This window comes from Capricornis sumatraensis, chromosome X (genome assembly GCF_032405125.1).
Source record: "Capricornis sumatraensis isolate serow.1 chromosome X, serow.2, whole genome shotgun sequence".
In the NCBI taxonomy this organism is placed as follows: Eukaryota; Metazoa; Chordata; class Mammalia; order Artiodactyla; family Bovidae; genus Capricornis; species Capricornis sumatraensis.
Genome location: NC_091092.1, coordinates 133,780,793 through 133,808,343, shown reverse-complemented (window position 1 = coordinate 133,808,343; position 27,551 = coordinate 133,780,793). Strand labels below are relative to the sequence as shown.

At 40.9% G+C, this 27,551-nt stretch overlaps 1 protein-coding gene and 1 non-coding gene across 2 annotated transcripts in view; one reads left to right on the top strand and one right to left on the bottom strand.

Annotated features, from left to right (window-relative positions):
• OFD1 (OFD1 centriole and centriolar satellite protein) overlaps positions 1–27,551 on the top strand; it is a 60,439-nt gene that overhangs the window by 12,887 nt on the left and 20,001 nt on the right. Inside the window, exons 5-14 of the mRNA XM_068962284.1 lie at positions 7,461–7,568; positions 9,060–9,196; positions 9,527–9,700; positions 15,651–15,757; positions 17,546–17,665; positions 19,341–19,414; positions 20,686–20,777; positions 21,796–21,985; positions 26,322–26,452; positions 26,976–27,087. Of these exons, the coding sequence (XP_068818385.1) occupies positions 7,461–7,568; positions 9,060–9,196; positions 9,527–9,700; positions 15,651–15,757; positions 17,546–17,665; positions 19,341–19,414; positions 20,686–20,777; positions 21,796–21,985; positions 26,322–26,452; positions 26,976–27,087 (1,245 nt within the window). The remainder of the gene's footprint in view (positions 1–7,460; positions 7,569–9,059; positions 9,197–9,526; positions 9,701–15,650; positions 15,758–17,545; positions 17,666–19,340; positions 19,415–20,685; positions 20,778–21,795; positions 21,986–26,321; positions 26,453–26,975; positions 27,088–27,551) is intronic.
• LOC138072133 (U6 spliceosomal RNA) lies at positions 12,994–13,100 on the bottom strand. Its single transcript, XR_011144280.1, has one exon. It is a non-coding gene; the product is annotated as a U6 spliceosomal RNA (small nuclear RNA).

The window sequence follows — 27,551 nt, the reverse complement described above, 5'->3', positions numbered from 1 at the left end:
GAATGAACTGTATATTGTATGTTATTTTTGTAATCAAGTGTTTATATAGATCTGATGCTGTCGCTTCAATCATGTCTCACTCTTCGCTACCCTATGGACTGTAGCCCTCCAGGCTCCTCTGTCCATGGGATTTTCTGGGCAAGAATACTGGAGTGGGTTGCCATTTCCTTCTCTAGGGAATCTTCCTGACCCAGGGATTGAGCCCTCATCTCTTAAGTCTCCTGCATTGGCACGTGGGTTCTTTACCACTAGTGCCACCTGGGAAGCCCAAATACTCTGAGGTAATAGAAAAAATATATATTGATCTCTACCCCCAAGTCCCAGCACACAGCTCCCCAAACCCATGTACTTTCCTAAGAACACATGGAGCAGCTCTTGTTCTGGTGGTGTTCTTTGACCTCAGTTTTTGACACAGGGCTCCAGAAACCCTTGTAGTTTCTGGGTGTCTATTGTTTGAAGGAGCCAGCACTGGGTGTGCTCCTGGATAGGGGCTGGTCATCAGAAGGACCAAGCCATGATTAGAAGCTTGGGGTTTTCAGCCCTGCCCACCCCCCCATTCTGTTGAAGGGAGAAGGACTAAAAATGGTGTTAATAATCAGTCACGCATGTGTGATGAAGTCTTCATAAATCCCCAAAGTATGGGGTTCAGAGAGCTTCCAGGTCATTGCACAGGTGGAGGTGCTGGGGGAGCAGCATGCCTGGAGAGGGCGTGAAACTCAGGCTGCTGCTCAGCTCCTGTGCAGTTCTCCTATTCAGCTGTTCATCTGTATCCTTTATCATGTCCTTTAATAAACTGCCAAGTCTAAGCGCTTCACTGAGTTCTGTGAGCTGTCGGACACATTCAGCAAGCCCAAGGAAGAGGATGGCATCTCCTATCAATAGCGATTGCTCAGAAGCACAGGTGACAACCTGGGCTTGGGGCTGGCATCTGAAGGATGTGTTAATATATCTGTGAGAGGTGGGGAATCAGTGTTGTGGGAATGAGGCCCTTCACCAGTGGGATCAGTTCCTAGCTCCAGGTGGACAGTGTCAGAATTGAGTTAAATTGTAGGACATGCAGCTGGCCTCATAAGAGTATTTGGCTTGGTGTGGGGAGAAACCCCCAATACTCTGGGTGAGCAGGGGTGCCAGGAGTGAAGTGTGATGCCCTGTTCTGTGTAAAAGCCGAGGAGGCTGACAGGGAGCGGAGAGGTGAAAGAGGTGGACTTTTGCCTACACAGAAGGAAGGAAGCTGAGATTCTTTGTCCCTTTACAGCTGCTGTGGGTGCCAGGCCACGGGCTAGACTTGATGGACTTGGTAGTATGAACATAAGCCAGTAACCTGCCTGTGTTGCATAGCTGTTATTTAGAGCTTTTAAAAAAATCTGTAACATGATGTGATGGCCCTTTCATGTTGGTGTGCTCCTGGATTTTGTCTGTTGCCAACATTGCTACCATCCCACTGGAACATTCATTAATTACCATTTGGCAAACACTTGAGTACCTAGTTTCTGCCAGTCATTCATCTGTCACTTAACTGCCTGGCCTCCTGGGTGTAATGTTAGCAGAGGATAAGTGAATCACACGACATTCTATTTTTGTTTTATTTTATTGTATTGTTGGGCTTCCCTTGTGGCTCAGCTGGTAAAGAATCCGCCTGCAATGTGGGAGATCTGGGTTGGGAAGATCCCCTGGAGAAGGGAATGGCTACCCACTCCCGTATTCTGGCCTGGAGAATTCCATGGACTGTATAGTCCATGGGGTCGCAAAGAGTCAGACACAACTGAGTGACTTTCACTTCACTTCACTTCATTGTATTATTGGAGTATAGTTGACTTACAGTATTGTATTGATTTCAGCTGTACAGAAAAGTGATTCAGTTATACATACATATACATTCTTTTTCCTATTTCCCACAAATCCAGTATCATAGGATATTGAACTTAGTTCCCTGTGCTGTACAGTAGGATCTTGTTGCTTATCTATGCTGTATATAATATTTGGATCACAAGATACTCTAGACCACCTGCAGAGTAGCTCATCCTTACTGAAGCTGAGGATGATAGGTGATTGGGGTTGTAGAGTCTAAGGCAGTGGGGTCTAGTGTAACTCTGTGATGATGGAAATGTCTGAATCTGTGTTTTCTAATATGGTAGCCACTAGCCACGTGGGGTTACTGAGCACTTCAAATGTGGTTGGTGTGAGGAACTGAGATTATAATTTAAATAGCTACACGATTTTTGGCTACTAGTTGTCATATTGGACAGCACGGGTCTAAGTAAATAGCTGCTGTCTGTAGCGTAACTATTTCAGGAATGAATTAGGGGCTGTAAGGGGTTTTTAAATAATCTACTTATTTCTAGGTATGTATATTATTAAAAATAGCTTTTTGCTTTTAAACTCGTTGTTTGAACCTTTATAGTTCAGAAAGACGTCTGGTCAACATTTCATACCAGCTTCACCCAGCCTCTGAGTAAAATCCCTGAAAGTAAGAAAAACTGAATTGCAGACATGTCATGTATCCTAGTGGCATAATTTGGATAAAACTCTTGGCTAACAGTAAAACAGCTACTGTTAACAACGAAATGATTTTAAAATTGGTGACTTTCAATTAAGAAATTGTTGTTATTGTTCAGTCGCTAAGTTGTGTCCAATGCTTTGAGACCCCATGGACTGCCAACACGCCAGGCTCCCCTGTCCTCTGTCTCCCAAAGTTGGCTCAGATTCATGTTCATTGAATCAGTGATGCCATCCAACCATCTCATCCTGTGTCGCTCTTTTCTCCTTTTGCCTTCAATCTTTCCCAGCATTAGGGTCTTTTCCAGTGAGTCAGCTCTTCACATCAGGTGGCCAAAGTACTGGAGCTTCAGCATCGAGAAATTGAGACCATCAAAAACCTGTAGGAAGATGTTTTGGACCTGACAGTTGTGTATTTCCTGACAGAGATTTTTGGTCTTATCTAACTGTGTTTATACTTTGAGGATGCTGATCTGTTGGATGGTTTTGGTACTTTCCCCTAGATTCCACTCACACATCCTTCCAATGCCTAATTTTTCCTTTCAGAGGTAAACGGTACCCAGAAAATAGCTGGGTGTAAAATTTGGACACTGGCTCTTCTTTCTGGAAGTTAAAATCCTTACCTATGATTGACAAAAGAATAGATCAGTGGGACAGAATAGAAAACCCAAAAATAGGTCTATACAAACATAGTCGACTAGTTTTTGACAAATGAAAAAGCAATTTAGTGGAGGAAACTTAGACTTTTCAACAAGTGATGCTGGAGCAATTGGACATGCATATGCACAAAAATGAACTTGGACACAGACCTTACACCTTACACAAAAATTAACTGAAAATGAGTCATATATCTAAATGTAAAACACAAAACGATATAACTTCTGGAAGAAAACATTAGGAGAAAATCTCTGTGACCTGGGTTTTGGTGATGAGATATAAACATCAAAAGTGTGATTAAATGAAAGATTAAAAATAACTAGTTAGATTTTGTTAAAATTTAAAAACGCCTTTCTATGAGAATGAAAAGACAAATTACAGACGGGGGGAGGGTATTGGCAAAAGACATCCAATAAAGGACTTGTGTCAAAAATATACCAAGAACTCTGAAAACTCAACAATAAAGACACAAAAATCAGTTGAAAAATGAGCAAAGGGTCTGAACAGGTAGCTCTCCAAAGAAGATATGCAGATAGATGGCAAGTAAGCATATCAAAAGATGCTCCATGTTATTTGTTATTAGACATGGAAGTTAAAACAGAAATGAGATAACACTTCCCACGTATTGGGATGGCTAAGATCCAGCTCACCTATGACACTAAATGCTGGAAGGATGTGGAGTAACAGGTGCTCTCACTCATTGCTGGTGGAAATCCAAAATGGTATAGCTGCTTGCGGCGGGGAGTAGTTTGCTGGTAGAACTAAACATAGTCTTCCTGGGTGATCCACCAGTCACGGTCCTAGGTATTTACCCAAGTGACTTAAACTGTGTGTGAGTGTTTATAGCAACTTTATTTACAGTTGCCAGAAATTGGGAACAAACAAGATGTCTTTTGGTGAGTGAATGGATAAACAGGCTGTGGTACATCCCAACAGGGAAATACTATTCAGCTAAAAGGAATGAGCTATCAAGCCATGAAGCTTGATAGCTAGAGAGAAATGAATCACAACTCTGTGTTGTTAATGTAAGAAGCTCCTCTGAAAAGGCTACATGGTCTGTGATTCCATATATGTGACATCCTGGGAAAGGCAAAGTTATAGAGGTGGTCAGCACACCTGACCACCTTGTTGATAGGTGGTTGCTAGGGATGTGGAGGGAAGGGGTAGCAGGTTGAAGAGGGGAAGCATAGGATGTTTTTTAGGGTGGTGAAAGTGTTCTTAAATTATGGTAATGGTAGAATACATGGCGCTAGACATTTGTCAAATCCTGTAAAGCTTTACAAAGAGCAAACCTTCATGTATGCAAGGGTAAGAGGTCAGGTGATCTCAGGATTAAACGCTGATTGTGACAAAACAATGTAACCATAGTAACCTCACTGAAGCGGGTGGGGAAAGATATGCCTACCTGTCTAACTCTGGAGAGGGATGAAGACTGCAACTGAAGGCAGAAGAAACCATACATACGCTATGTAGTCAAGGTGAGTTACTTCTCATGGGGGTGCTGGTTGACAGTTTTGAAACCATTATATGTGTGGGCTGGAGTTGAACAATACAGTAAGGGAATAATAGATGGTGGGAGTCAGGTGGGAACTTAGAGATAAACAGGAGGAGGCTAAGATTCATATGGTAATGGTGGCATTGGAGACATCTGTATGAACTCATGTTTAGCTTAACATAGATACAGATGAGACATAGAGATATTTATAAATAAGTATGTATACATAGTTTAGAGAAGGCAATGGTACCCCACTCCAGTACTCTTGCCTGGAAAATCCCATGGATGGAGGAGCCTGGAAGGCTGCAGTCCATGGGCTCGCAAAGAGTCGGACACGACTGAGCGACTTCACTTGCGCTTTTCACTTTCATGCACTGGAGAAGGAAATGGCAACCTTCTTGCTTGGAGAATCCCAGGGATGGGGGAGCCTGGTGGGCTGCCGTCTATGGGGTCGCACAAAGTCGGACACTACTGAAGTGACTTAGCAGCAGCAGCATGTATACATAGGTTAGTGTACATTCATATTTCATTACTCTGCAGGCTGAGGGGCTAGAAGCAGTGACACCCCAGTCACAATGAGCACATCTCAAGCCCAGTTTGCAGTGCTAAGATTCAGTTTCTAAAACCATTCCATGATAATCGCAACCAGGGCTCCTTGGAGCAGTAGTTGATTCCCGTAATGGAGCAGAGACTAGCCAAGATAATGAGCCTGGAGCCCCTTACAGTGCCAGAGCCTGAGGAAGTACTTAAGAAAAAAACTCACGATGAAAGTGCTCCCAAAGGTGAAAGCTAGAACAGTTGGAGCAACAAAATAAAAGATTGGGTTATATATATGAGTTACAGAATTATCTATGAATTATAATTACCAAAGTATAAAGTAGGGGATTCATACTCATGTATAGAAATGAGTGGATAGAGGAGATTAGCCATATCCTTCTTGGGGGGGGGGAGCGTTGTGGAGGAGGGAGGGGGGAAGTGGAACTAAGTAGGGGGCTAGGGGCCTGTGTGGAAAGCCCTGAAGAACTGACAGTGTTAGAAATGCTGAGATGGAAGGGCTCATGTCTGGAGATGACCTGCTGCAGGATCTTAAAGGTTTCTGCCAAATGTTGACCTTTTTCCACCAAAAGGGCCAACATCTGGCCCCAGCGTGACAGGTGAGGGATGAGGTGAGAACAGGCTCACAGGAAATGGTCAGGAGAAGAGAGTGGATGAGAGAGGAGTTACAAGGCACTGAATATGAAAGAAAAGTTTATATGTCCAATGGGGGAAGTAAAAGACAATACATTGTGTGGCATCACTTATGTGGAATCTCAAATATGTCACAATTGAACCTATCTGTGCAACAGAAACAGCCTCACAGACAGAGAGCAGACTTGTGATTGCCAAAGTGGGGGAGGGTGGGGTTAGCAGAGGCAAGCTTTACATAGGGAATGGATAAACAACAAGGTCCTACTATAGAGCACAGAAACATATTCAGTATCCTATGATAAACCACAGTGGAAAAGAATATTCTTTAAAAAGTGCATATATGTAAAACTGAATCACTGCTGTACAGAGGAAAGGAACATTGTCAATCAACCACAGTTAAAAAGATCTAGTATATTGTAATAGCTTCAGTAGTAAAGGAAGAAAGGCCCTTGGCTGATGCAGAAATCCAGTCATCTGTTCTAAGAAAGTGAAAACTTATAAAATTTATACTCATGACTTAAAAACCCCAAAACAAGTTTCAGGGAATTCCTTGGTGGTCTGTCGGTTAAGGACTCCATCCTTCCATTGCTGGGGACCTGGGTTTGATCTCTGGTTAGGAACCTAAGATCCTACAAGCCACGTGGCACAGCCAAAAAGAAAAAAAAAGTTTCAAACTATTCAGAAAGGTATAAAGTAAAAGAAAAATAGAAACTTCTGTTCATATTCTCTAATTTCACTTTCTGCTGATAAGTAGAATGAAGAGTGTCTTGCGTATCCTACCAGCATTTAGTTTATGGGGGTCAAAGTCTATATGTAATTAAACCACATATGTTCATAAATGGGATTATATTATACTGTTGTGCAATTTGCTTCCTTTGTCCAGCAATATATTTTTATCAGTGTACTTAGACTAATTATGTTTAAAGAATGTATTTAGTTATCCCCATGTTGATGAAGATGTTATTATTTGGCATTTGCCATTAGAAGCATGTGGTGTGCAGTGCTACACCCTTTTGAGAAAGTGTAGTTCTGTAAATTCAGAGCGGTAGAATGACTGGGTTAAAGGGCACTTGGATTTTGAATATCCATAAACACTGACCAATTTCCCTCCCAAGTGAAAGAGCACTCCTGCTTCCCTACTCCCTTGCCAACACTTAGAGTGCTAAAGATTAAAACTTTGATAATATGTGTAGTGGGAAAGTATAATCTTCTTTTGTAGTATTAATTTCCATTTATTTTTATTTTGTTCATGTTTATTTAACACTGAAAATTTTTTCTGTAAACTTTGTCCATGTCTTGCCCTATTTTTCTGTTTTCTTGCTGATGTTTAAAAGCTCTTTATACTATGAAAATTAGTCCTGTCTCTATGTTATGGCAAATACTTGTTTCTGGTGTATCATTTGTCTTTTGACTTTGTTATTTCATGCCTTATATAAGTGCTTAATTTTCATGTTTGATGTCATACTTGGAAAGGCCTTTCCTCAGAAATTATTCTTAAAAGATACATGATATGAAAAAGATAATGTTATAAAACCAAGATTGCATAAACAGTGATTGAGCAAGTGATTCAGTAGTTGAATGAAAGAAAGGTGTGAAACAAAACTATATACATTGTGTCTTTCAGGTTTTCTTATACAATTTCTGAAAGAATTGGCAAAATATCATCAGAATAAAGAAAGTTGCAATATGGAAACTCAGACAAGTTCAACATTTCCTGTCAAAGACTCTCTTGGTAATTGTGATCCTCTTCCATAATTACACTTCTTCCATTTTGTTTTTTCAGTGAAGGCGACAGCCTGATGTACTATATTATGTATTTGTTGCTTCACTAAGAGGGATGCAGGCTGCTGGTGGCATGTTTTCTGGAATTGTTGCTCATTTTTTCTCAGAAGGACCAGGAACTGCTCCCCAGGGCTGCTCCTTCCTTCCTGACCGCCAGGGCTATGCTTTCCACCTCTCACGGGGATCCAGAGGCTCACTTCCTTTCTTGTTTGTTGGGTTGAAGCTCTCTTGACTGGGAGGTTCTTCCCTGTGTCTCATCTGACTTTATGTTATAGCCACTAAAGTGGGAAGATTTCAGACTACTTGCATTGCAGGGAACTAGAGAAGTCAGTGGGCCATCTTTTCATTTTATAGTTGACAAAGCTAAGGTCACTTGAGGAAGAACAATTAGGCAATGCCCTGTCTGGGTCAGAACTGATACCAGAGTCCAAGTTTCCTGGTCCATGACCCGGACCCTTTTCTGCTGTACAGGCTTTGGTAGAATACAGAAAAGTAGATGGAAAGCCATGCCTGATATTTTGCCAATCAGAGACATCACTGCCAATATTTTACTACCTGATGACTCAAGCAGTCAAGAATTCTCCTGCAGTACAGAAGACCTGGGTTCAATCCTTGGGTCAGGAAGATTCCCTGGAGAAGGGAATGGCAACCCACTCCAGCATTCTTGTCTGGAGAAGCCCCATGGACAGAGGAGCCTGGCACGCCCCAGTCCATGAGTCATACAAATGAGCACATATATTTTAGTCTGCTTCTGCCAGCCGTTTTTTCCTCTGCCTGCTTTTTGTTGATATTGGTGTCACACATGATTAAGACTGTATGAGAGGGCCAGGTTTGCAGTGTGCTTCATGGTTAGTTTCAAATCCACAGTTGGTTTGAGGGCTGGGGGTCTCCTGGAAAGACTGCTAGAATGTGAGACAATCATAGACCTGGCCTTAGCTCCATTGATGCCATTATGTAGCTGTTTAGCCCTCTGGAAGTCCCTTCAACTGGATGGGCATCAGTTTCCTCCTCTGTGAAGTGGAGGAAGTGAAACACGTGATCTTTGATTCCTCTTAGGGTCAGTGTTTTGAAAATGTGAGTCAGCTCTAACCAAAGTGCAGTCAAAGAGCCCTCTCCTGTGGCACATAGACACTAGAAAGGAATGCCACTATTATTTGACTTAAAGTATACTTTTTGTTTTCTTTTCCCCTGATATTTTATATTGGATTCTCAAACTTTCAGAACAGTTGAAAGCTTTATGGCAAACGCTTATACACTTCGAGTCTGCCATGAAGTTTGTCATACTTGCTTAATCACTTACCTGTCTGTCCATTAAGCTCTCTCACTTTTTGGATATATTTGTATTAATAAGTAAATGGCAGACATCCTTAACACTTTCTCCTAAGTAAACGCTGTGCTTGCCCGTGTCTCTGACCTCATTTTCTATGTTATTTTTTGGTAGCGGAGAAGCTTCGGCTTATTGACAATGAGTTTGCAGGTGCTTGCCCTCAGCAGCCAAAGTTAGAATCCTTAGAAATCAAGCTAAACGAATATAAGAGGGAAGTAGAACAGCAGCTACGGGCAGAAATGAGTCAGAAGGTAAGATTTATCTTGTTATCATTAAGAGTGGTGTTTTTGCTTGTCTTTTAATGTCTTCACCTTCAGTATATGGGGAAATCACTACAATCTTTACTAATGAATGTGATACGATACTGTTGTGCATACTGTTTCTCTTGCCAGATGATGTCAGTTCTTTATGACTTTTGAATACACCCTGTACGTGTAGTGAATGAGATGAAACATGAAGATGAATTAAACTAAATATATTTAGATAGCGTTTAATGTTAAGGCTAACAGTGAAGAGAGAATTTGTTACTGTTTCTTTACTATAGTTATTGGTATTTACAATTTTTTGTCATCAATTGGCAGTTGAAATACTTTAAAGATACTGAAATAGTGAAAATTAAAATGGAAGAAAAAAAGAAGTATGAGAAGGAGCTTGCTGAGTTCCGGAATGAATTTGAGAGAACTTGTCAAGCAAAATCTGAAGCCCTGATATCTCAGGAAAAGACAACCCTTGAGAGAATTCAAAAGCACCAGGAGGTAATATTCTAAAATCATTTACTGGGGGGGCCATTTCTGGGCTATCTCTTGAGTAGGGCCCGGGGTTAAGAGCACAAGGGAGAGCACAGGACTTGGAAAGGATGTGCAGGTGTCCTCTGTCCAAGACGGCCGGAGGGAATGAACTACAAACGGACTGGTCCATGCTGGGAGTGGGAGAAACTTGCACCAAAGAAGCAGCAGCTGTGAGGTTTGGTAAACAGCAAGGAGGAGAGGATCAGAGGTGTGAAGTAGCTGCCGTCACTAAAGGAAACAAAGCCCTGGAAAGCAGACAGGGTTGCTGAGCTGTGTCAAGGGCTCAGCTGAGGCAGGCAGCCTGGACCAGCAGTAGACCAAGTCCTGGGCTTCCAGGTGATGGCCCCAGTGCAGCTCTCAGGAGGGTGTGTAGTGTTGGCAAGGTTGGAGGGATGGAGTTGCTCAGGGAGATGAGCTTCAGAGAGCTGAATCTCCTTGGCTTCAGAAAGGCAGCCCATTTCATGGAAGACACTGGGGTTGGGCAGGGTGGGGAAGGGAGCTCAAGATGGCGGGTGGCCACTAATATAAAGCAACAGGGACGGTGACATGGCCGCCTGAAAGACACTGAGAAGCAGGTCTGGGGATTCTGACGGGTGGAAGAAGATGGGTCAAGAGGACAGAGTTGCAGGTAGGGGTTTGAGGTCAAGAATGGAAACAAAATGCAGTGTGCTGCCATGGGAACAGAGGTGAGGTCCCTGGGGTGGAGGCATCCAGGGCTGCCACGTGGCCGTGTGATCCTGTCCACCAGCATGGTGGCTGGACGGGAGGTAGAGAGGTTGCCCAGTGGCAGGAGTGGGTGTGGGGAAAGATTGGATCGATTGCTTTAGGGAAAGCAGGTTCCTTTGTTAAGGCTGTGTCTTAGACCAGATTGGACCTGGGGCCCTGCTTCCTGTGGACAGCCAGGGCTTCTGGCAGGAAGTTGTGTTGAAAGGAAGAGACTTCCTCCCAGTGCCCACCCTTGCTCAGAGCCTCTCAAAAAGACCAGTTATTGAATGGTAATTGCACCCCCTCTACAAGTTTTATATAAGCAGTTCTAAGAATTGGGCTCACTTAGAATGGGAAAGATTAAAGATCTCTTCAAGAAAATTGGAGATACCAAGGGAACATTTCATGCAGAGATGGGCACAATAAAGACAGAAACAGCAAGGACCTAACAGAAGCAGAAGAGGTGGCAAGAATACACAGAAGAACTGTACAAAAAAGGTCTTAATCCCGAATATCCACGATAGTGTGATCACTCACCTAGAGCCAGACATCCTGAAGTGTGAAGTCAAGTGGGACTTAGGAAGCATTACTACAGACAAACCTAGTGGAAGTCATGGAATTCCAGCCAAGCTATTTCAAATCTTAAAAGATGATGCTGTTAAAATACTGCACTCAATATGCCAGCAAATCTGGAAAACTCAGCAATGGCTGCAGGGCTGGAAGAGGTCAGTTTTCATTCCAGTCACAAAGAAAGGCAGTGCCAAAGAATGTTTAAGCAACTGTACAATTGTGCTCTTTTCACATGCTAGCAAGGTAATGCTCAAAATCATTCAAGCTAGGCTTCAGCAGAACATGAACTGAGAACTTTCAGATGTACAAGCTGGATTTAGAAAAGGCAGAGCAACCAGAGATCAAATTGCCAATACCCGTTGGATCATAGAAAAAGCAAGGGAATTCCAGAAAAACATCTATTTCTGCTTCACTGACTATGCCAAAGCCTTTGACTGTGTGGATCACAACAAACTGTGGAAGATTCTTCAAGAGCTGGGAATACCAGACCACCTTACCTGCCTCCTGAGAAGCCTGTATGCAGATCAAGAAGCAATGATTAGAACTGGACTTGGAACAATGGACTGGTTGCAAATTGGGAAAGGGGTACAACAAGGCTATACATTGTCACTCTGATTATTTAGCTTCTGTGCAAAGTACATCATGTGGAATGTTGGACTAGATGAACCACAAACTGGAATCAAGATTTCTGGGAGAAATACCAATAACCTCAGATATACAGATGATACCACCCTTATGGCAGAAAGTGAAGAGGAACTAAAGAGCCTCTTGATGAAAGTGACAGAGGGGAGTGAAAAAGCTGACTTAAAACTTAACATTCTGAAAACGAAGATCATGGCATCTGGTCTCATCACTTCATGGCAGATGATGGGGGGAAAAGTGAAAGCAGTGACAGAAACTATTTTCTTGGGCTCCAAAATCACTGTACGGTGACTGCAGCCATGAAATTAAAAGACGCTTGCTCCTTGAAAGGAAAGTTTTGACAAACCTAGACAGTGTATTAAAGAGCAGAAACATCACTTTGTTGACAAAAGTCCCTTTAGTCAAAGCTATGTTTTTCCAGTAGTCGTGTATGGATGTGAGAGTTGGACCATAAAGAAGACTGAGTGCTGAAGAATTGATGCTTTTGAACTGTGTTGTTGTGAGAAGACTCTTGAGAGTCCCTTGGACAGCAAGGAGATCAAACTAGTCATTTGTAAAGGAAATCAACCCTGAATATTCATTGGAAGGACTGATGCTGAAGCTGAAGCTCCAATACTTTGGCCACCTGATGTGAAGAGCCAACTCATTGGAAAAGACCCTGATGCTGGGAAAGATTGAGGGCAGAAGGAAAGGGGCAAGACAGAAGATGAGATGGTTTGATGTCATCACTGACTCAATGGATATGAGTTTGAGCAAGCTCTGGGAGATAGTAAAGGACAGTGAAGCCTGGTGTGTTGCAGTCCATGGGATTCACAAAGATTTGGACACGATGTAGTGACTGAACAACAACAAGCTATAAAATAAATGTTGGAGGCACAGGTGTTTGTGAGGCTTGGATTGTGTTTATACTAACAATATCATCTGTTTTGCTTAACTTTAAACAATTTTTATTATAGAAAGGTTTTCACATAATTGGATATTTCTCTACTCTGTACACAACTATTCTTACTCCTGATTTTAACAGCATTGTAGTAAAAATGCCTCAGTGGTTTAAGTTGAAAGCAGTATATTGGTACATGGCTCTTGTGCTCATTTATCAAGAATGTACAAATTTCTTTATTCAAAAATACAAAATAAATTATCTGTAGGCATGGACAGTGGCAGCAGTAAACCATTCTGTTCTCAGCTGAAACCAGTAACTGATGGTTTTAGTTATTTTCTTAACCAACAGCCAGCCTTTTCTTCAGTCATCTTCAACTTACCTCACCTGGAGTTACTGGTGAGGAACACTGCCTTGAGCTTCTTCTCACAGTTCATTAATAATGGCAAAGCACTATTCTAGGAAGAATATGGACCACTGCACGAATTTGCCTGTCATCTTTGCGCAGGGGCCATGCTAATCTTCTCTGTGTCATTCTACCTTTAGTATATGTGCTGCCAAAGCGAGCACTAACAGTGTCATCTTGAAGACAGGTGGCAAAGTCAGAAAGACAAATAGACCATTCAGTTCAGTTCAGACACTCAGTCGTGTCTGACTCTTTATAACCCCATGGGCTGCAGCATGCCAGGCCTCACTGTTCATCACCAACTCCCAGAGTTCACTCAAACTCAAGTCCATCGAGTTGATGATGCCATCCAACCATCTCATCCTCTGTCGTCCCCTTCTCTTCCTGCCTTCAATCTTGCCCAGAATCAGGGTCTTTTCTAGTGAGTCAGTTCTTCACATCAGGTGGCCAAAGTATTGGAGTTTCAGCTTCAGCATTAGTCCTTACAATGAATATTCAGGACTGATTTCCTTTAGGATGGACTGGTTGGATCTCCTTGCAGTCCAAGGGACTCTCAAAAGTCTTCTTCAACACCACAGTCCAAAGACGTCAATTCTTCGGTCCATACATGACTACTGGAGAAACTATAGTTTTTGACTAGATGGACCTTTCTTGGCAAAGTAATGTCTCTGCTTCTTAATATGCTATCTAGGTTGGTCATAACTTTTCTTCCAAGGAGCAAGCGTCTTTTAATTTCATGGTTGCAATCATCATCTGCAGTGATTTTGGAGCCCCCCCCCAAAATAAAGTCTCTCACTCTTTCCATAGTTTCCCCATCTATTTCCCATGAAGTGATGAGACCAGATGCCATGATCTTCGTTTTCTGAATGTTGAGCTTTAAGCCAACTTTTTCACTTTCCTCTTTCACTTTCATCAAGAGGCTCTTTAGTTCCTTTTCACTTTCTGCCATAAGAGTATTGTCATCTGCATATCTGAGGTTATTGATATTTCTCCCGGCAGTCTTGATTCCAGCTTGTGTTTCTTCCAGTCCAGCGTTTCTCCTGATGTACTCTGCATAGAAGTTAAATAAGCAGGGTGACAATATACAGCCTTGACGTACTCCTCTTCCTATTTGGAACCAGTAACTGTTGCTTCTTGACCTGCATACAGATATCTCAAGAGGCAAGTCAGGTGGTCTGGTATTCCCATCTCTTTCAGACTTTTCCACAGTTTGTTGTGATCCACACAAAGGCTTTGGCGTAATCAATAAGCAGAAGTAGCTGTTTTTTTGGAACTCTCTTGCTTTTTCAGTGATCTAGATGGATGTTGGCAATTTGATCTCTGGTTCCTGTGCCTTTTCTAAAACCAGCTTGAACATTTGGAAGTTCATGGTTCACATATTGTTGAAGCCTGGCTTGGAAAATTTTGAGCATTACTTTAGTAGTGTGTGAGAGGGGTGCAATTGTGTGGTAGTTTGAGCATTCTTTGGCATTGCCTTTCTTTGGGATTGGAATGAAAACAGATCTTTTCCAATCCTGTGCCCACTGCTAAGTTGTCCAAATTCAGAAAGACAAATATATCATATGATATCACTTAAGTGAGGAATCTTAAATATGAGACAAATGGACATATCTGTGAAACTCTCAGAGACACAGAGAGACTTGTTGTTGCCATGGGGGAAGGATGTGGAGGAGGGATGGATTGGGAGTTTGGGATTAGCAGATGCTAACTATTATATATAGGATGGATAAAGGACAAGGTCCTACAGTATGGGACAGGGAACCATATTCAGTATCCTGTGATAAACCATAATGGAAAAGAATATAAAAAAGATATATTTGTATAACTGAGTTACTACTATACAGCAGAAAATAACATAGCATTGTAAATCAACTACACTTCAATAACATTAAAAAAAAAAAAAAAGACGACTGACTAGATCAACCAGTTCACAGACTGGAACCCTGGTTTATTCAGCTGATCTCTGAAGGCTCTTGAGATGGTTGCTGTTTGTAAAGAGTACCATGCCTTTATTCCACTACCTGAAATACCCCTCCCCTTCTTGGCCTGATAAAACCATCCAGTCCTTCAAAATCCAGCTGGAATGCCAGGTCCTCGTGATGCCTCTCTTGACCCCCCCGCTGATGGACTCCTCTAGGCATTGCTTGTTCCTTGGAGTCTTGATGTACTTTGTGAAATCATCATGCTGTAGTGTAACTCTTGGTTTGTCTGTTTCTCCTTGAATAAACTGAGTTGTTTTTTTTTTAAGGTGGGAACTGACCTGTATCTGTCCATCTTTGTGTACCCAGCACCCAATGTGGCCTTGAACACATGATAGGTGTTCAGGGAACACATACATGGAAGTGTGGCCATTCATTCAGGCCATCATCTTTTAAGTTTTTATTGCTGAATGAACATTTTGTTTCATTTTTTTCTTGCTGTAGAACTTGAAGTTTTTTAAGTGTCTGAGAGATGTTAATGATGTAACAAAGTAATTATATACAAGGGATGCTGGAAATACAGGGTAATGTAACTTAACAGTTCTTGAGGGAGGAGGGGAATAAATTTTTGTGAGGATAAAAAGGCAAAACATACACCTTGCATTGGAACCTCTTGAAAGTTGTTCTTCTAAATGTCCATCCTTTGTTTTCTAGAATTTAGGAAGCAATGTATTAGTTCAAATCTCCTTTGTCTTCTTTAGCTTGCTTGGTAAAAATTAATGCTTTCTTCTACAGAATGAAACAAAAGAAATCTATGCTCAAAGGCAGCTGCTACTAAAAGACATAGATTTGCTAAGAGGCAGAGAAGCCGAGCTGAAGCAAAGAATTGAAGCCTTTGAATTGTAAGTAATATGTGTCCATTTTGGACTTTCAGAATGAACGAGATGAAAAAGAACTACTAAATATGTCTACATATTCTAATACTACAGAATAGAGTTCTTGTTTGTAAAGGTGATATCACCTAGCTTCAAAGGCACACTTCAGGAGAAATGAGGATGACTATTTTTTTGAAATATTAGACACTGGGATGAAAGCGGAAGGAAATGGCATCATCAGGCTACAGTGGGACCAGACAAATAATTTGGAGAAGCAAATAATGCTTTAAGAGATCATACGTTTCCCATTTATGTGAACCATTCAGATCTAACAGTTTCATGTGCATGTAGTAACTGAATTGCAGACAGCCAGACCTGCCAGATTGACTGCTCTGCTGGCAAAAAAGGGCAACACGGTGGCTCTGAGTTGACCTGTATTGGGAGAAATTGTTGCTTGTAGTGCGTGTGTTGCTTTTTTCTAAACGTTCATCAGTCTTTCGTTCTTCACATCTTACCTAGGATACATAGCAAGCTCAGCATTGTATAGTTTATAGAATAAGCCTTCTTTCCCATTTATCTGCCATTAATCGGTACTCACAGATACTCCAGGAATCTTCTTTCCTTAAAAGATTTGTCTTCATTTTCATGAATGTTGTTTTCTCATTTATGTAGGCTAGGTTCATTTGATTTCTTGTCCCTGCCAACCTTACTCTTTTTGGCAGTACTGAAGAGGTAAATTGACCATAAGCGAGAAAAGGAAACCAATTTGGGCATTGATAGTTAATGATTATGTAATCACTTATTTACCTCCATTTTCCCTCCTCCTCCTTTCTAAGCATACTGAAAGTGAACATGTTAAGTCATCAGTCGTGTCCGACTCTTTGTGACCCCATGGGCTGTAGCCCACCGGGCTCCTCTGTCCATGGAATTCTCCAGGCAAGGATACTAGAGGGAGTTTCTATTTCCTTCTCCAAGGGATCTTCCCAACCAGAGATCGAATCCAGGTCTCCTGCATCACAGGCAGATTGTTTACCGTCTGAGCCATCAGGGAAACATATCATATAAACTAAATACTGCTCCTTTGCTTTACAGATTAACCAGCAGAGGGCGCTAACACAGAGACGTTTTATCCTTTGCTTGGAATAGTCTCTGTTGCCTAGTACTTCTGTTTTTAGCTTGATCTGAGTCCCTGTGAACCCAGTTCCCCGGCTTGGAATTGATTTTGTGCTAGACTTGAGGTTTCATTATTAAGACCATTCCTTTTTTCGGTGTTGGGATGTTCTATTGATCCATCTATCTATTGCTCTCTTTTCAGTATTTTCTCTTCAGTATTGATTTAGTTCACTGATATTGAACTAATAGATTACGAAAGGCCAGAACAAATTTTATGTCTTTAATAGCTCTGGGCTAGTCAGTTAGAAACAGTATTATAAAAGAAACAAGCACTTGAGTATGCTAACTGAAGTTTGTGTGTAGCTTTGTAACTTAAAACATTAATCTTTTACCCCTGAATTCATTATGGCCACTTACCACTTGTGACCATTTTTTTTTTAAGTGTGAACCATCTCCTGTGAGACACCACTTTGGTTTTGGCATTTTCTCACTCACCCCAGCCAGAGAACTATTGAGTTCTATCTGTAGTTCAGATCCATCATCATGCTCCTAAAATAGTGGGACACTTCTGGCCCTTTGTTTTTACTCCCTAGCCGTAACAGTCACAGAACAGTTTGAGTCTGTGGGGCTAAAAACACATGGTGTCTTTTCCCCAATATTAATATTTTTCAATTTTGCCTTATCTGTTTTTGCTAATTTCAGGGCCCAGAGGCTGCAAGAAGAAAAAAATAAAAGCGTGACTGATGGACTGCGGAGGCGGGAGTTGAATATCAAGAGTATTGAGGAGACCTATGACCAAAAGCTTAAGAACGAACTTCTAAAGTAATTGTTTGGCATCTTAAAAAAAAAAGTATCATGTTTGAACTAAGTTGATGGAAACACAGCAACACTAATAAAGTAGATAAGACTAGTATTTTATGGCAAAATCCAGTGTTTAAAAAGAATACACATGTTCATTGACAGTCAAGCTTTTCCTGTGAATACTCGAGTTAGGATGGTTTTAAAAAGATACAGTACAGAAAATAGCATCCTCTGCTTGACAAGAGTCACTCCTGGAGTATTTACTGAGGGCCTATGATTTGCTTGAATTTCTTAGGGCACCTTGTACCTTGCTGAGAACCTATCAAATGGGGATTATAGTCACTTTTTATGTTTTCCTCTACCCCACTTATACTGCTATTCAGATGGAATATCTAATGATCTGTAAATTATTCTGTTGATTCGTTATAGTATTTGTTGATCTGTATTCCTTCAAGATTCTGCAAAGCCAGAATCAAAAGGAACAAACTAGAATTAACTGTATAAAGCAAAAAATGATAGAGGGAAAGGAAGATATGTACAGCTATGGTACCATGGCCTTCCTCTCGTCTGAGTTTTGTTGTGTTCTGGTGGATAGTATCTTAGTGCAGAGGCATTAAGTGCATATGTGGTAAGTTTTCTCTCCAGTGTTCAGTGTAATGTCTGGCACAAAGTAAGTGTTCGCTTAATGTTTATTGATGTAATGAATTCATAGTGAAGTGATGACTCAACACAGCAGCTCTCGACGTTTCTTCATCATTGGCCTCTCTCTACTGCTTTGTCCATAATTTGTCATTCATAGTCCATGATATAGTACCTTCAAAGGTTTTTGGAGGTTATTCTTTAAAATAATTCTAATAAAAAATATAGCAGTTTTCTGTGGATCAGTTTTGATGTGGTAGATGTTTATCCACATATTTTATGGATTTCTCTACATATTTTAGAGATAAGCTCTATAAAGAATCTATAGTTGTTAAAGTTTTAGGAATAAGGGAATAAAAGTGTGTATGTTAGCTTGATATATCTATGGAGTGGACTGTCAGGTATCTTTGTCTGTCCGTGGGTGTCCTCATATGACTTTGGCAGGTGTTGAGGTTCTGAGGATATTCACCACAGGAGTACTAGGAGTACTTCTTTCTTTTCTCTAATCTTTGAACCAGAAAGGCAGCTGCTAACAGCTGGTGGAGATGGTAAAATTCCATGAAAATGTGACTCTGGTATCACCAGTCCAAATATATTTGCTGTTGACTGTGGCTTGTGGTACTACTGTTCAGTTCCTTAGGGCGAAAGGTCTTATCCTGCTTGAAGGTGGGAAGGTGGGACAGGTGGACTGGAAGTGACTGACTTGTTATCCTTTGGGATTTAGAGTCTGCTGTATACAGTATAAAGCAAGTAAATTTACTCTTTTTGTGTCACTGGATACCAGCTGAGAAACAGTGCCCTCTATAGCCTCAGTAACATGACCCTTCATTTTGTGCTTGAGTTTTGGGACCCAGTTTATAGAACTGCAGCAAGACTTTAGTGGACTTTTTATAGCCAGAGTTTGGACCCCTGGCCTTAGCACTGAGTGCTCCTGAAGTTCATGTGTTGTCCTATTTAGTACCCTTCAGTGCCCTGATGCCATAAGATAAGCTCATCATTGATAGCAGTCTGTCTAGGGAAGTGACCGAAACTCATTTTCCATCCTTCTGATTCTCAGGTATCAACTTGAACTGAAGGAGGATTATATCACTAGAACCAACAGACTGATCGAAGATGAAAGGAAAAATAAAGGTGATTTGGGGGGCAGGGCAGGAAGCTGTATTTTTCAGTTTCGACACAGGTTATCAGCTTCTTAAGTTGGGTCTGTTCTTTAATCCAAAAAATATGTACCTTCCACTTCATTGTTACTATTAACTGACATAGTTTTTGTCCTTTTAATTTTACAGAGTGAAAAAAATAATCACCGTCTTTCAATGTTTTTGCAAACCTTCTTGTTTAACTTTTTGTATATTCACAAAGATCAGTGATTTATTGGTAGAATTTTATTCAACTGTATTTCAGTATATCTTGATGAATAAATCTCTGATGTTAAGAAGGTGGCAGCAACTTACTGCTGTTGGTTAATACTACTATAAACCATGAGAGGTGTTATTTTTTACTTAGGGGAAATTTTATTTTAACTTCTCTGTACCTCATGACCTGGCTTCTTATTTTTCTTAACTTCTAACACATATTTATGCTTCATGCTATTTTATTTTCACATATAGCCTCCTAAACTCTTGTATATATTACCGCAAGATGAGGAAAGTTAGGTAATTGATTGATCTTTCAGATATTTTACATTGCAGTGTATTTCTAAGAACTATCCTGTGACAAGAGTTTTGGGTGGATATTTCAAATGGATTGTAAGGAGTCAACCAGGGCTAGGTACTTGGTCCTTATCAGAAGGTCACCAGGTGTGTGTGGCTGCTCCTTTGCACCTGTCATGCTCAGACTAATATTAATACTTCTGTAAGAATTGGTATTGCCATGTAGCATGTGACTTTTTGATGATACATCTATATAGCCTTATGTTAGATGAAGTGATAATGACAAAATAATAACTATAAAATCTAACCAGAGCAGTCTTTGTCTTTAAGGAAATTCAGAGCTGTTGGCATGAGGGCCCCGCATTCCACATGGGTGGTGTAACTCTGGTGGCTTGTGTGTAGCAGGAAGTTCACCACATATATGACCGTTACAACTGACACATATCACCTATTGAGTAACAGGATTTACTTGCCTGCTAATTTTTTTTGACCCAATATCTGCTGTTTTATATCTTTGCAGAGGGGCATGCCACAGGGCTTATGAGATCTTAATTTCCTGATCAATGATCGAACCTGTACTCTGGGCAGTGAAAGCATGGAATATTAACAGCTGGGCCACCAGGGAATCCCCTCTGCTATTTTAGATGATGAAATAATGGTCATTAGGTCTGACATACTGGCTATAAATGATTAAATGACTTGTATTCACTGAGAAATCTTTATGATATTTAGTTGCTTGGCTCTGTCTTTCAGAGAAAACTATACATTTGCAAGAGGAACTTGCAGCTCTTAATTGTAAAAAGGAAGAACTTGATCGTTCTATAAACCGTGTGAAAGAACTCGAGGTAATTGTTAATCATATTGATTTTTTTAAATAGATGTTAGACAACACAGGAAATTTTAACTTAAGTCACACATAATTTATCTCAAGAGATCCTCTTTGTATGTTTAGACTGTTTATTATATGATTCAGAGGGTGATGGCTGAACTTAATTCAGTAGTTGTTCATTTCGATCTTTGTCTCCTAGAGAAGCATAGAAAGAGCATGTCCTTTGGGGCCCAGAGTCGTCCTTGAATCCTATCTCCCTCACTGTTTGTGTGCCTGTGGGCAAGATCTGTGACCTCAGATCCCTTATCTGTAAGCGCTGGAATATTGCCTGCATCCCACGGTTTGTTGAGGGACTTCAGCTGGTTTCTTTGCCTTTCCATAGCAGGTGGCTGGCATGTACTAGTATCTACTCAGCTTCTTTTCCCTTCCCCTCAGCACCAGGTAAAAGTCCCTAACACTACATCAGGACCTCACAGATTAAAGCAAAATGAGAGGCCTTTTTCACATGATACTGTTACTTTTTTCTGTTCGTTTCTGTGCTTGCTATCCAAAGTCCAGAACTGGACCTTCAGATACTTAAAATATATTCTGTATATAAGATTTGTTTTTGCAACTGTGATGAGTTACTTGAGAACTTTATAGGCTCCTGTCTTCAAATGAGATATATCAGACTGAGGGAAGGAGAGCACCTCCCAGCACCTTAGTAGTATCTGTCTCACCTTTTCATATTAAAAAACAGACACATTATTAAATCTGTGATGGCTTTTGGGTCCTTAGTTGCATATGGAAAGTTGGGTGAGAATCTGAAGAACTTGCTATGTAGGACAGGGTTCTGCATAAATTGAGTTGTATGAACTTGCCCCAGCTCCAAGACAGAAGTTGTTGTAGTTAGAGTCGTCTTGTTACAGAGAAACTGACCAGCGAGTTGACCATAATTAAATTATGCCACAAAGCTGAGAGCAGACTGTCAGCATTTACCTACTCAGTCCTGTAAAGTCTCTGTTCAAATACAAGTTTTCCTTTTCCAATTCCAGCTTGAATTGGAGTCTGTCACAGCTCAGTGTTCGGCATTAACAAAGCAAAACCACATGCTAAGCGAGAAGGTTAAAGAGATGAGTGACTATTCTCTACTGAAAGAAGGAAAACTGGAGCTTCAGGCAAAAAATAAACTACTTAAACAACAAGTGGAAGACATGAAAAGTGAAAACATGCATCTCCTAAACCGTAAGTCTTTTTTTAAAAATGATTTGTTATTCATGTTAGGTTCATAATAGGAAATTGCTTTTTTTTTCTTTTTGGCTACACTGTGAGAATGTGGGATCTTAGTTCCCTAACCAGGCTCAAACCTGTGCCCCCTGCAGTGAAAGTGCAGAGCCCTAACTACTGGACCACCAGGGAAGTCCCAGGAAACTGCTCTAGGGGAGGCTTCCGTTGGGAAGGTTTTATAAAATTAAAATTCCAGATTGAAATGCCTTCTTTTTTACTTGCTATTCCATAATTCATAGTGTCTGTAAGAATAAACATTTTTAAATTTAATTTTTATTTTAGAGTAGTTGATTTACAGTGTTGTGTTTCAGGTGTAGAGCAAAGGGATTCTGTTATACATATACACATATCCATTCTTTCTCAGCTTCTTTTCCCATGTAGGTCATTACAGGTTATTGAGTCAAGTTCCCTGTGCTGTACAATAGGTCCTTATTATCTATTTCATATATGGTAGTGTGGGTATGTTAACCCAAAAGTCCTAATTTTATCCTTCCCCCTGCCTTTCCTCTATGCTAACCATAAACTTGTTTTCAAAGTCTGTATAGTCTGTTGTGTTTTGTAAATAAGTTCATTTGTATGACTTTTTAGATTCCACATATAAGTGATATTGTAAGATATTTGTCTTTTTCTGTGACTTGGCCTCACTTAGTATGGTGTTCTCTAGTTGCATACTTGTTGCTGCAAATGGCATTATTTCTTTTTTGTGGCTGAGCAGTATTCCATTGTGTATATGTACCATATCTTCTTTATCCATTCATTTGTCCATGGGACATTTGGTTGCTTCTATGTCTTGACTGTTGTAAATAGCACTGCAATGATCATTGGGGTATGTGTATCTTTTCAAATTATGGTTTTCTCCAGATATGTGCCTAGCAGTGGGATTGCTGGATTACATGGTAGTTCCGTTTTTATTTTTTTGAGAAACCTCCATACTGTTCTCCATAGTGGTTGTACCAGTTTACATTTCCACCATCAGTGAAGGATTCCCCTTTCTCCATGCCCTTTCCAGCATTTTTTGATGAGGGCCATTCTGATTGGTGTGAGGTTGTATCTGATTGTAGTTTTGATTTGCATTTCTCTAATAATTAGTCATGTTGAGCATCTTTTCATGTGCTTTTTGACCATCTGTATGTCTTTTTTGGAGAAATATCTATTTAAATCTTTTGCCCACTTTTTGATTGGGTTATTTGAACTGCATGACCTGTTTGTATATTTTGGAGATTAATCCCTTGTTGGTTACTTCATTTGTAAGTGTTTTCTCCCATTCTGTTGGGTGGTCTTTTCATTTTGTGTATGGTTTCCTTTGCTGTGCAAAAGCTTTGAAGTTTTATTAGGTCCCATTTGTTTATTTTTATTTTTATTACTCTAGGAGGTGGATCCAAAAAGATATTGCTGCAATTTATATCAGTGTTCTGCCTGTGTTTTCCTCTAAGTGTTTTATAATATTTGAGCTTACCCAGTGGCTCAGTGGTAATGAATCGCCCATAAAGGAGGAGACCTGGGTTTGATCCCTGGGTCGAGAAGATCCCCTGGAGGAGGGCATGGAAATCCACTCTAGTACTCTTGCCTGGAGAATCCCTTGGACAGAGGATCCTGGCAGGTTACAGTCCATGGGGTTGCAAAGAGTTGGACATGACTGAGCATATATGCATGGGCTTACATTTAGGCCCTTTAATCCGTTTGGGGTTTATTTTTGTATATTGTGTTAGAGAATGTTCTAATTTCAGTCTTTTGCATGTAGCTGTCCAGTTTTCCCAGCACCACTTGAAAAGACTGTCTTTTCAACATTGTATATTTTTGCCTTCTTTGTCATAGATTAATTGACCATAGGTGCATGGGTTTATTTCTGGGCTTTCTGTTCTGTCCCATTGATCTATATTTCTGTTTTTGTGCCAGTACCATACTGTCTTGATTACTGTAGCTTTGTAGTATAGTCTAAAGTCAGGGACCCTGATTCCTCCAGCTTCATTCTTCTTTCTCAGGATTGTTTTGGCTATTCGAGGTCTTTTGTGTCTCCATACAAACAGTGAAATTGTTTGTTCTAATTCTGTGGAAAATGCCATTGGTAATTTGATAGGGTTTGCACTGTATCTGTAGATTGCCTTGGGTTGTTGTTCAGTCACTCAGTCATGTCTAACTGTTTGTGACCCCATGGACTGCAGCACGCCAGGCTCCTCTGTCCTTCACCATCACCCAGAGCTTGCTCAAACTCATGTCCAACAAGTTGGTGATGCTATCCAACCATCTCGTCCTCTGTCATCACCTTCTCCTCCTGCCTTCAGTCTTTCCCAGCATCAGGGTGTTTTCTAGTGAGTCGACTCTTTGCATCAGGTGGCAAAGTACTGGAGCTTCAGCTTCAGCATCAGTCTTTCCAATGAATAGTCAGGATTGATTTCTTTTAGGATTGACTGGTTGGATCTCCTTGCAGTCCAAGGGACTCTCAAAAGTCTTCTCCAACACCATAGTTCAAAAGCATCAATTCTTTGGCACTCAGCCTTCTTTATGGTCCCAACTCTCATGTCCATACATGACCACTGGAAAAACCATAGCTTTGACTAGACAGACCTTTGTTGGCAAAGTAATGTCTCTGCTTTTTAATACACTAAGTTTGTCATACCTTTTCTTCCAAGGAGCAAGTGTCTTTTCATGGCTGTAGTCACCATCTGCAGTGATTTTGGAGCACAAGAAAGTACAGTCTGTCACTGTTTCCTTTGTTTCCCCATCTAATTGCCATGAATTGATGGGACCAGAAGCCATTATTTTAGTTTTTTGAATGTTGAGCTTTTAGCCAGCTCTTTCACTCTCCTCTTTCACCTTCATCAAGAGGCTCTTTAGTTCCTCTTCACTTTCTGCCATAAGGGTGGTGTCATCTGCATATCTGAGGTTATTGATATTTCTCCCGGCAATCTTGATTCCAGCTTGTGTTTCATCCAACATGGCATTTTGCATGATGTACTCTGCATATAAGTTAAATAAGCAGGGTGACAATATACAGCTTTGGTACACTCCTCTCCCAATTTGGAACTGGTCTGTTGTTCCATGACCAGTTCTAACTGTTGCTTCTTGATCTACATACAGATTTCTCAGGAGGCAGGTAAGGTGGTCTGGTATTCCCATCTCTTTCAGAATTTTCCACAGTTTGTTGTGGATCCACACAGTCAAAGGCTTTGGCATAGTCAATAAAGCAGAAGTATATGTTTTTCTGGAATTCCCTTGCTTTTTCCATGATCCAGCGGATGTTGGCAATTTGATCTCTGGTTCCTCTGCCTTTTCTCAAGCCAGCTTGAACATCTGGAAGCTCACAGTTCACGTACTGTTGAAGCCTGGCTTGGAGAATTTTGAGCATTACTTTGCTGGTCATTTTCACAGTAGTGAATCTTGTCCAAGAACATGGTAAATCTCTTTGTGTTGTCTGATTTCTTTCATCAGCATATTATAGCTTTCTGCATACAGGTAGATTTATTCCTGGGTATTTTATTCTTTTTGTTGCAATGGTGAATGGGATTGTTTCCTTAATTACTCTTTCTGATCTTTCATTGTTAGTGCATAGAAATCCAAGAGATTTCTGTGGACCGATTTTGTATCCTGCAGCTTTACCAAATTCATTGATGAGCTCTAGTTTCTGGTAGCATCTTTAGGGTTTTCTCTGTATAGTATCATGTTATCTGCAAACATGACAGTTTTACTTCATTTTTTCCAATTTGGATTCCTTTCATCTCTTTTTCTTCTCTGATTGCCATGGCTAGGACTTAAGCTCGCTCTCTCCATTTCTGGGAGTTCCTCCCTCCCAGGCCCTTCAGGCACCAGGGCTGGTAGCAAACAGCCTGGCCCCATTAGCAGTCTAGGGAACTACACCATCGTTTGTGGCTAGGGACCAGCCTAAGTCAGTCTTCGTTGAAGGCTTCTCTGATGACCTGAATTGGAGATGCCATCTTCTTTCTGCCTGGACCCTGAGAGCTGCTGACAGATGCACAGATTGAATTGGACCTCAGGGTAGTCATGGATAGGTTTTGCTAGAGCATTCCTTCTCTACCTCTGTGCTTGGTAGAGGGGAGAGGCAGGCTTTCAAATTAATTTAAGGATTTGAAAGAACTCTATTACATGGAGAAGGACTCAAGAATAGTAAAATTTGCATTTATGTGCAGTAAATTGTTTTCAAATTCCTGTGGCAGAATTGTTCATTGTTCGTTTGATGGAGCTGTTAGAAAATTTGAACTTCTCTAGCTGCTTTTAAAAGTAAAGCTCAATGAGAAAATTTCAGGTTGATAACAATCACTCTGTGCTACTTTCCTAGGCATAGCTCAGCCGTCTCCCGAACTACTGATTTTTCAGAAAGAATTACAGAAAGCAGAAAATGCTATTGCATTTGAGCATAAGGAGTTCGAAACTCACAAGCAAGCTCTACAAAAACAGCTTGAAAACGAAGTGAGTATTGCTCCTTATGCAGCCAGGGGTCGGGCCAGTCTGCTGCATAGATATGTGAACTTGGCACTCCAGCATAAATGGGGTTTACTTCAACATCAGAGCTCCCCCAAGGTGCTAAAGTGTGTGCTTTCTCATCTGAGAGAACTCTCCAGTGATCATGTGACTTTATATTCATAATTGTCACAAAATCCAGAGGCAAGCAAACTCACGAAAATACACAATTTTTCAAGTCCTAGTGGTGCCCACAGTGGCAGAGTCTTGATTCTCACCCTGTGACTTGGAACTACTACTGCCATCTCTCTTGTGTCTGTCCTGGAGTAGCTGCTCTAACTTGCATGTGACAAGAGGTGGAAACTTGTTTTATCTTTCATCATCTTGTAGGGACGCTGAGCATTAAGGGTGTAACACTGCTCAGAATTGGCAAAAGGGCAAAAGAGAATAAGCCCAAAGAGAGAATAGCTCCCTTTGAAGTGAGCTGTGATTTCTTTTATGTTCATTTCTTTTCTTCTCTAATTCTCTGCAGATTGAGCACTCTGCCCAGCTGAAGGCCCAGGTATTAGAATATGATGCTTCTGTCAAGAGGTTAACTATGCAGGTTTCAATTTTAAAATCGCAACTAAAACAAACTCAGACAGGTTAGAGACATTTTTAACTTCTGTATGTGTTTGTGTGTGTGTGTGTGTGTGTGTGTGTGTGTGTGTGTGTAAAACTTCTGACATTTGTGAAAATGTGATTGTTACTCATTGAATTCTTAGTAATTCTCATATAGGGGAAAGTTTCCCAGGTGGCTCAGTGGTAAGGAACCCTCCTGCCAGTGCAGGAGATGTGGGAAATATGTGTTCAATCCTTGGGTCGGGAACATCCCCTGGAGAAGGACATGGCAACCCATTCCAGTATCCTTGCCTGGAGAATCCCATGGACAGAGGGCCCTGGTGGCCTACAGTCCATGGGGCCACAGAGTTGGACACAGCTGAGCACACACAGCACCTTGTAGGGAAGAGTCATAGAGAAATGTGCCATCTCAGAAGTCAAGCTCCCTGTCCATTTCAGGGATACCAGCCAGATGGTCAGTCAATGTGACTTGTTTTCACAGGTGCCG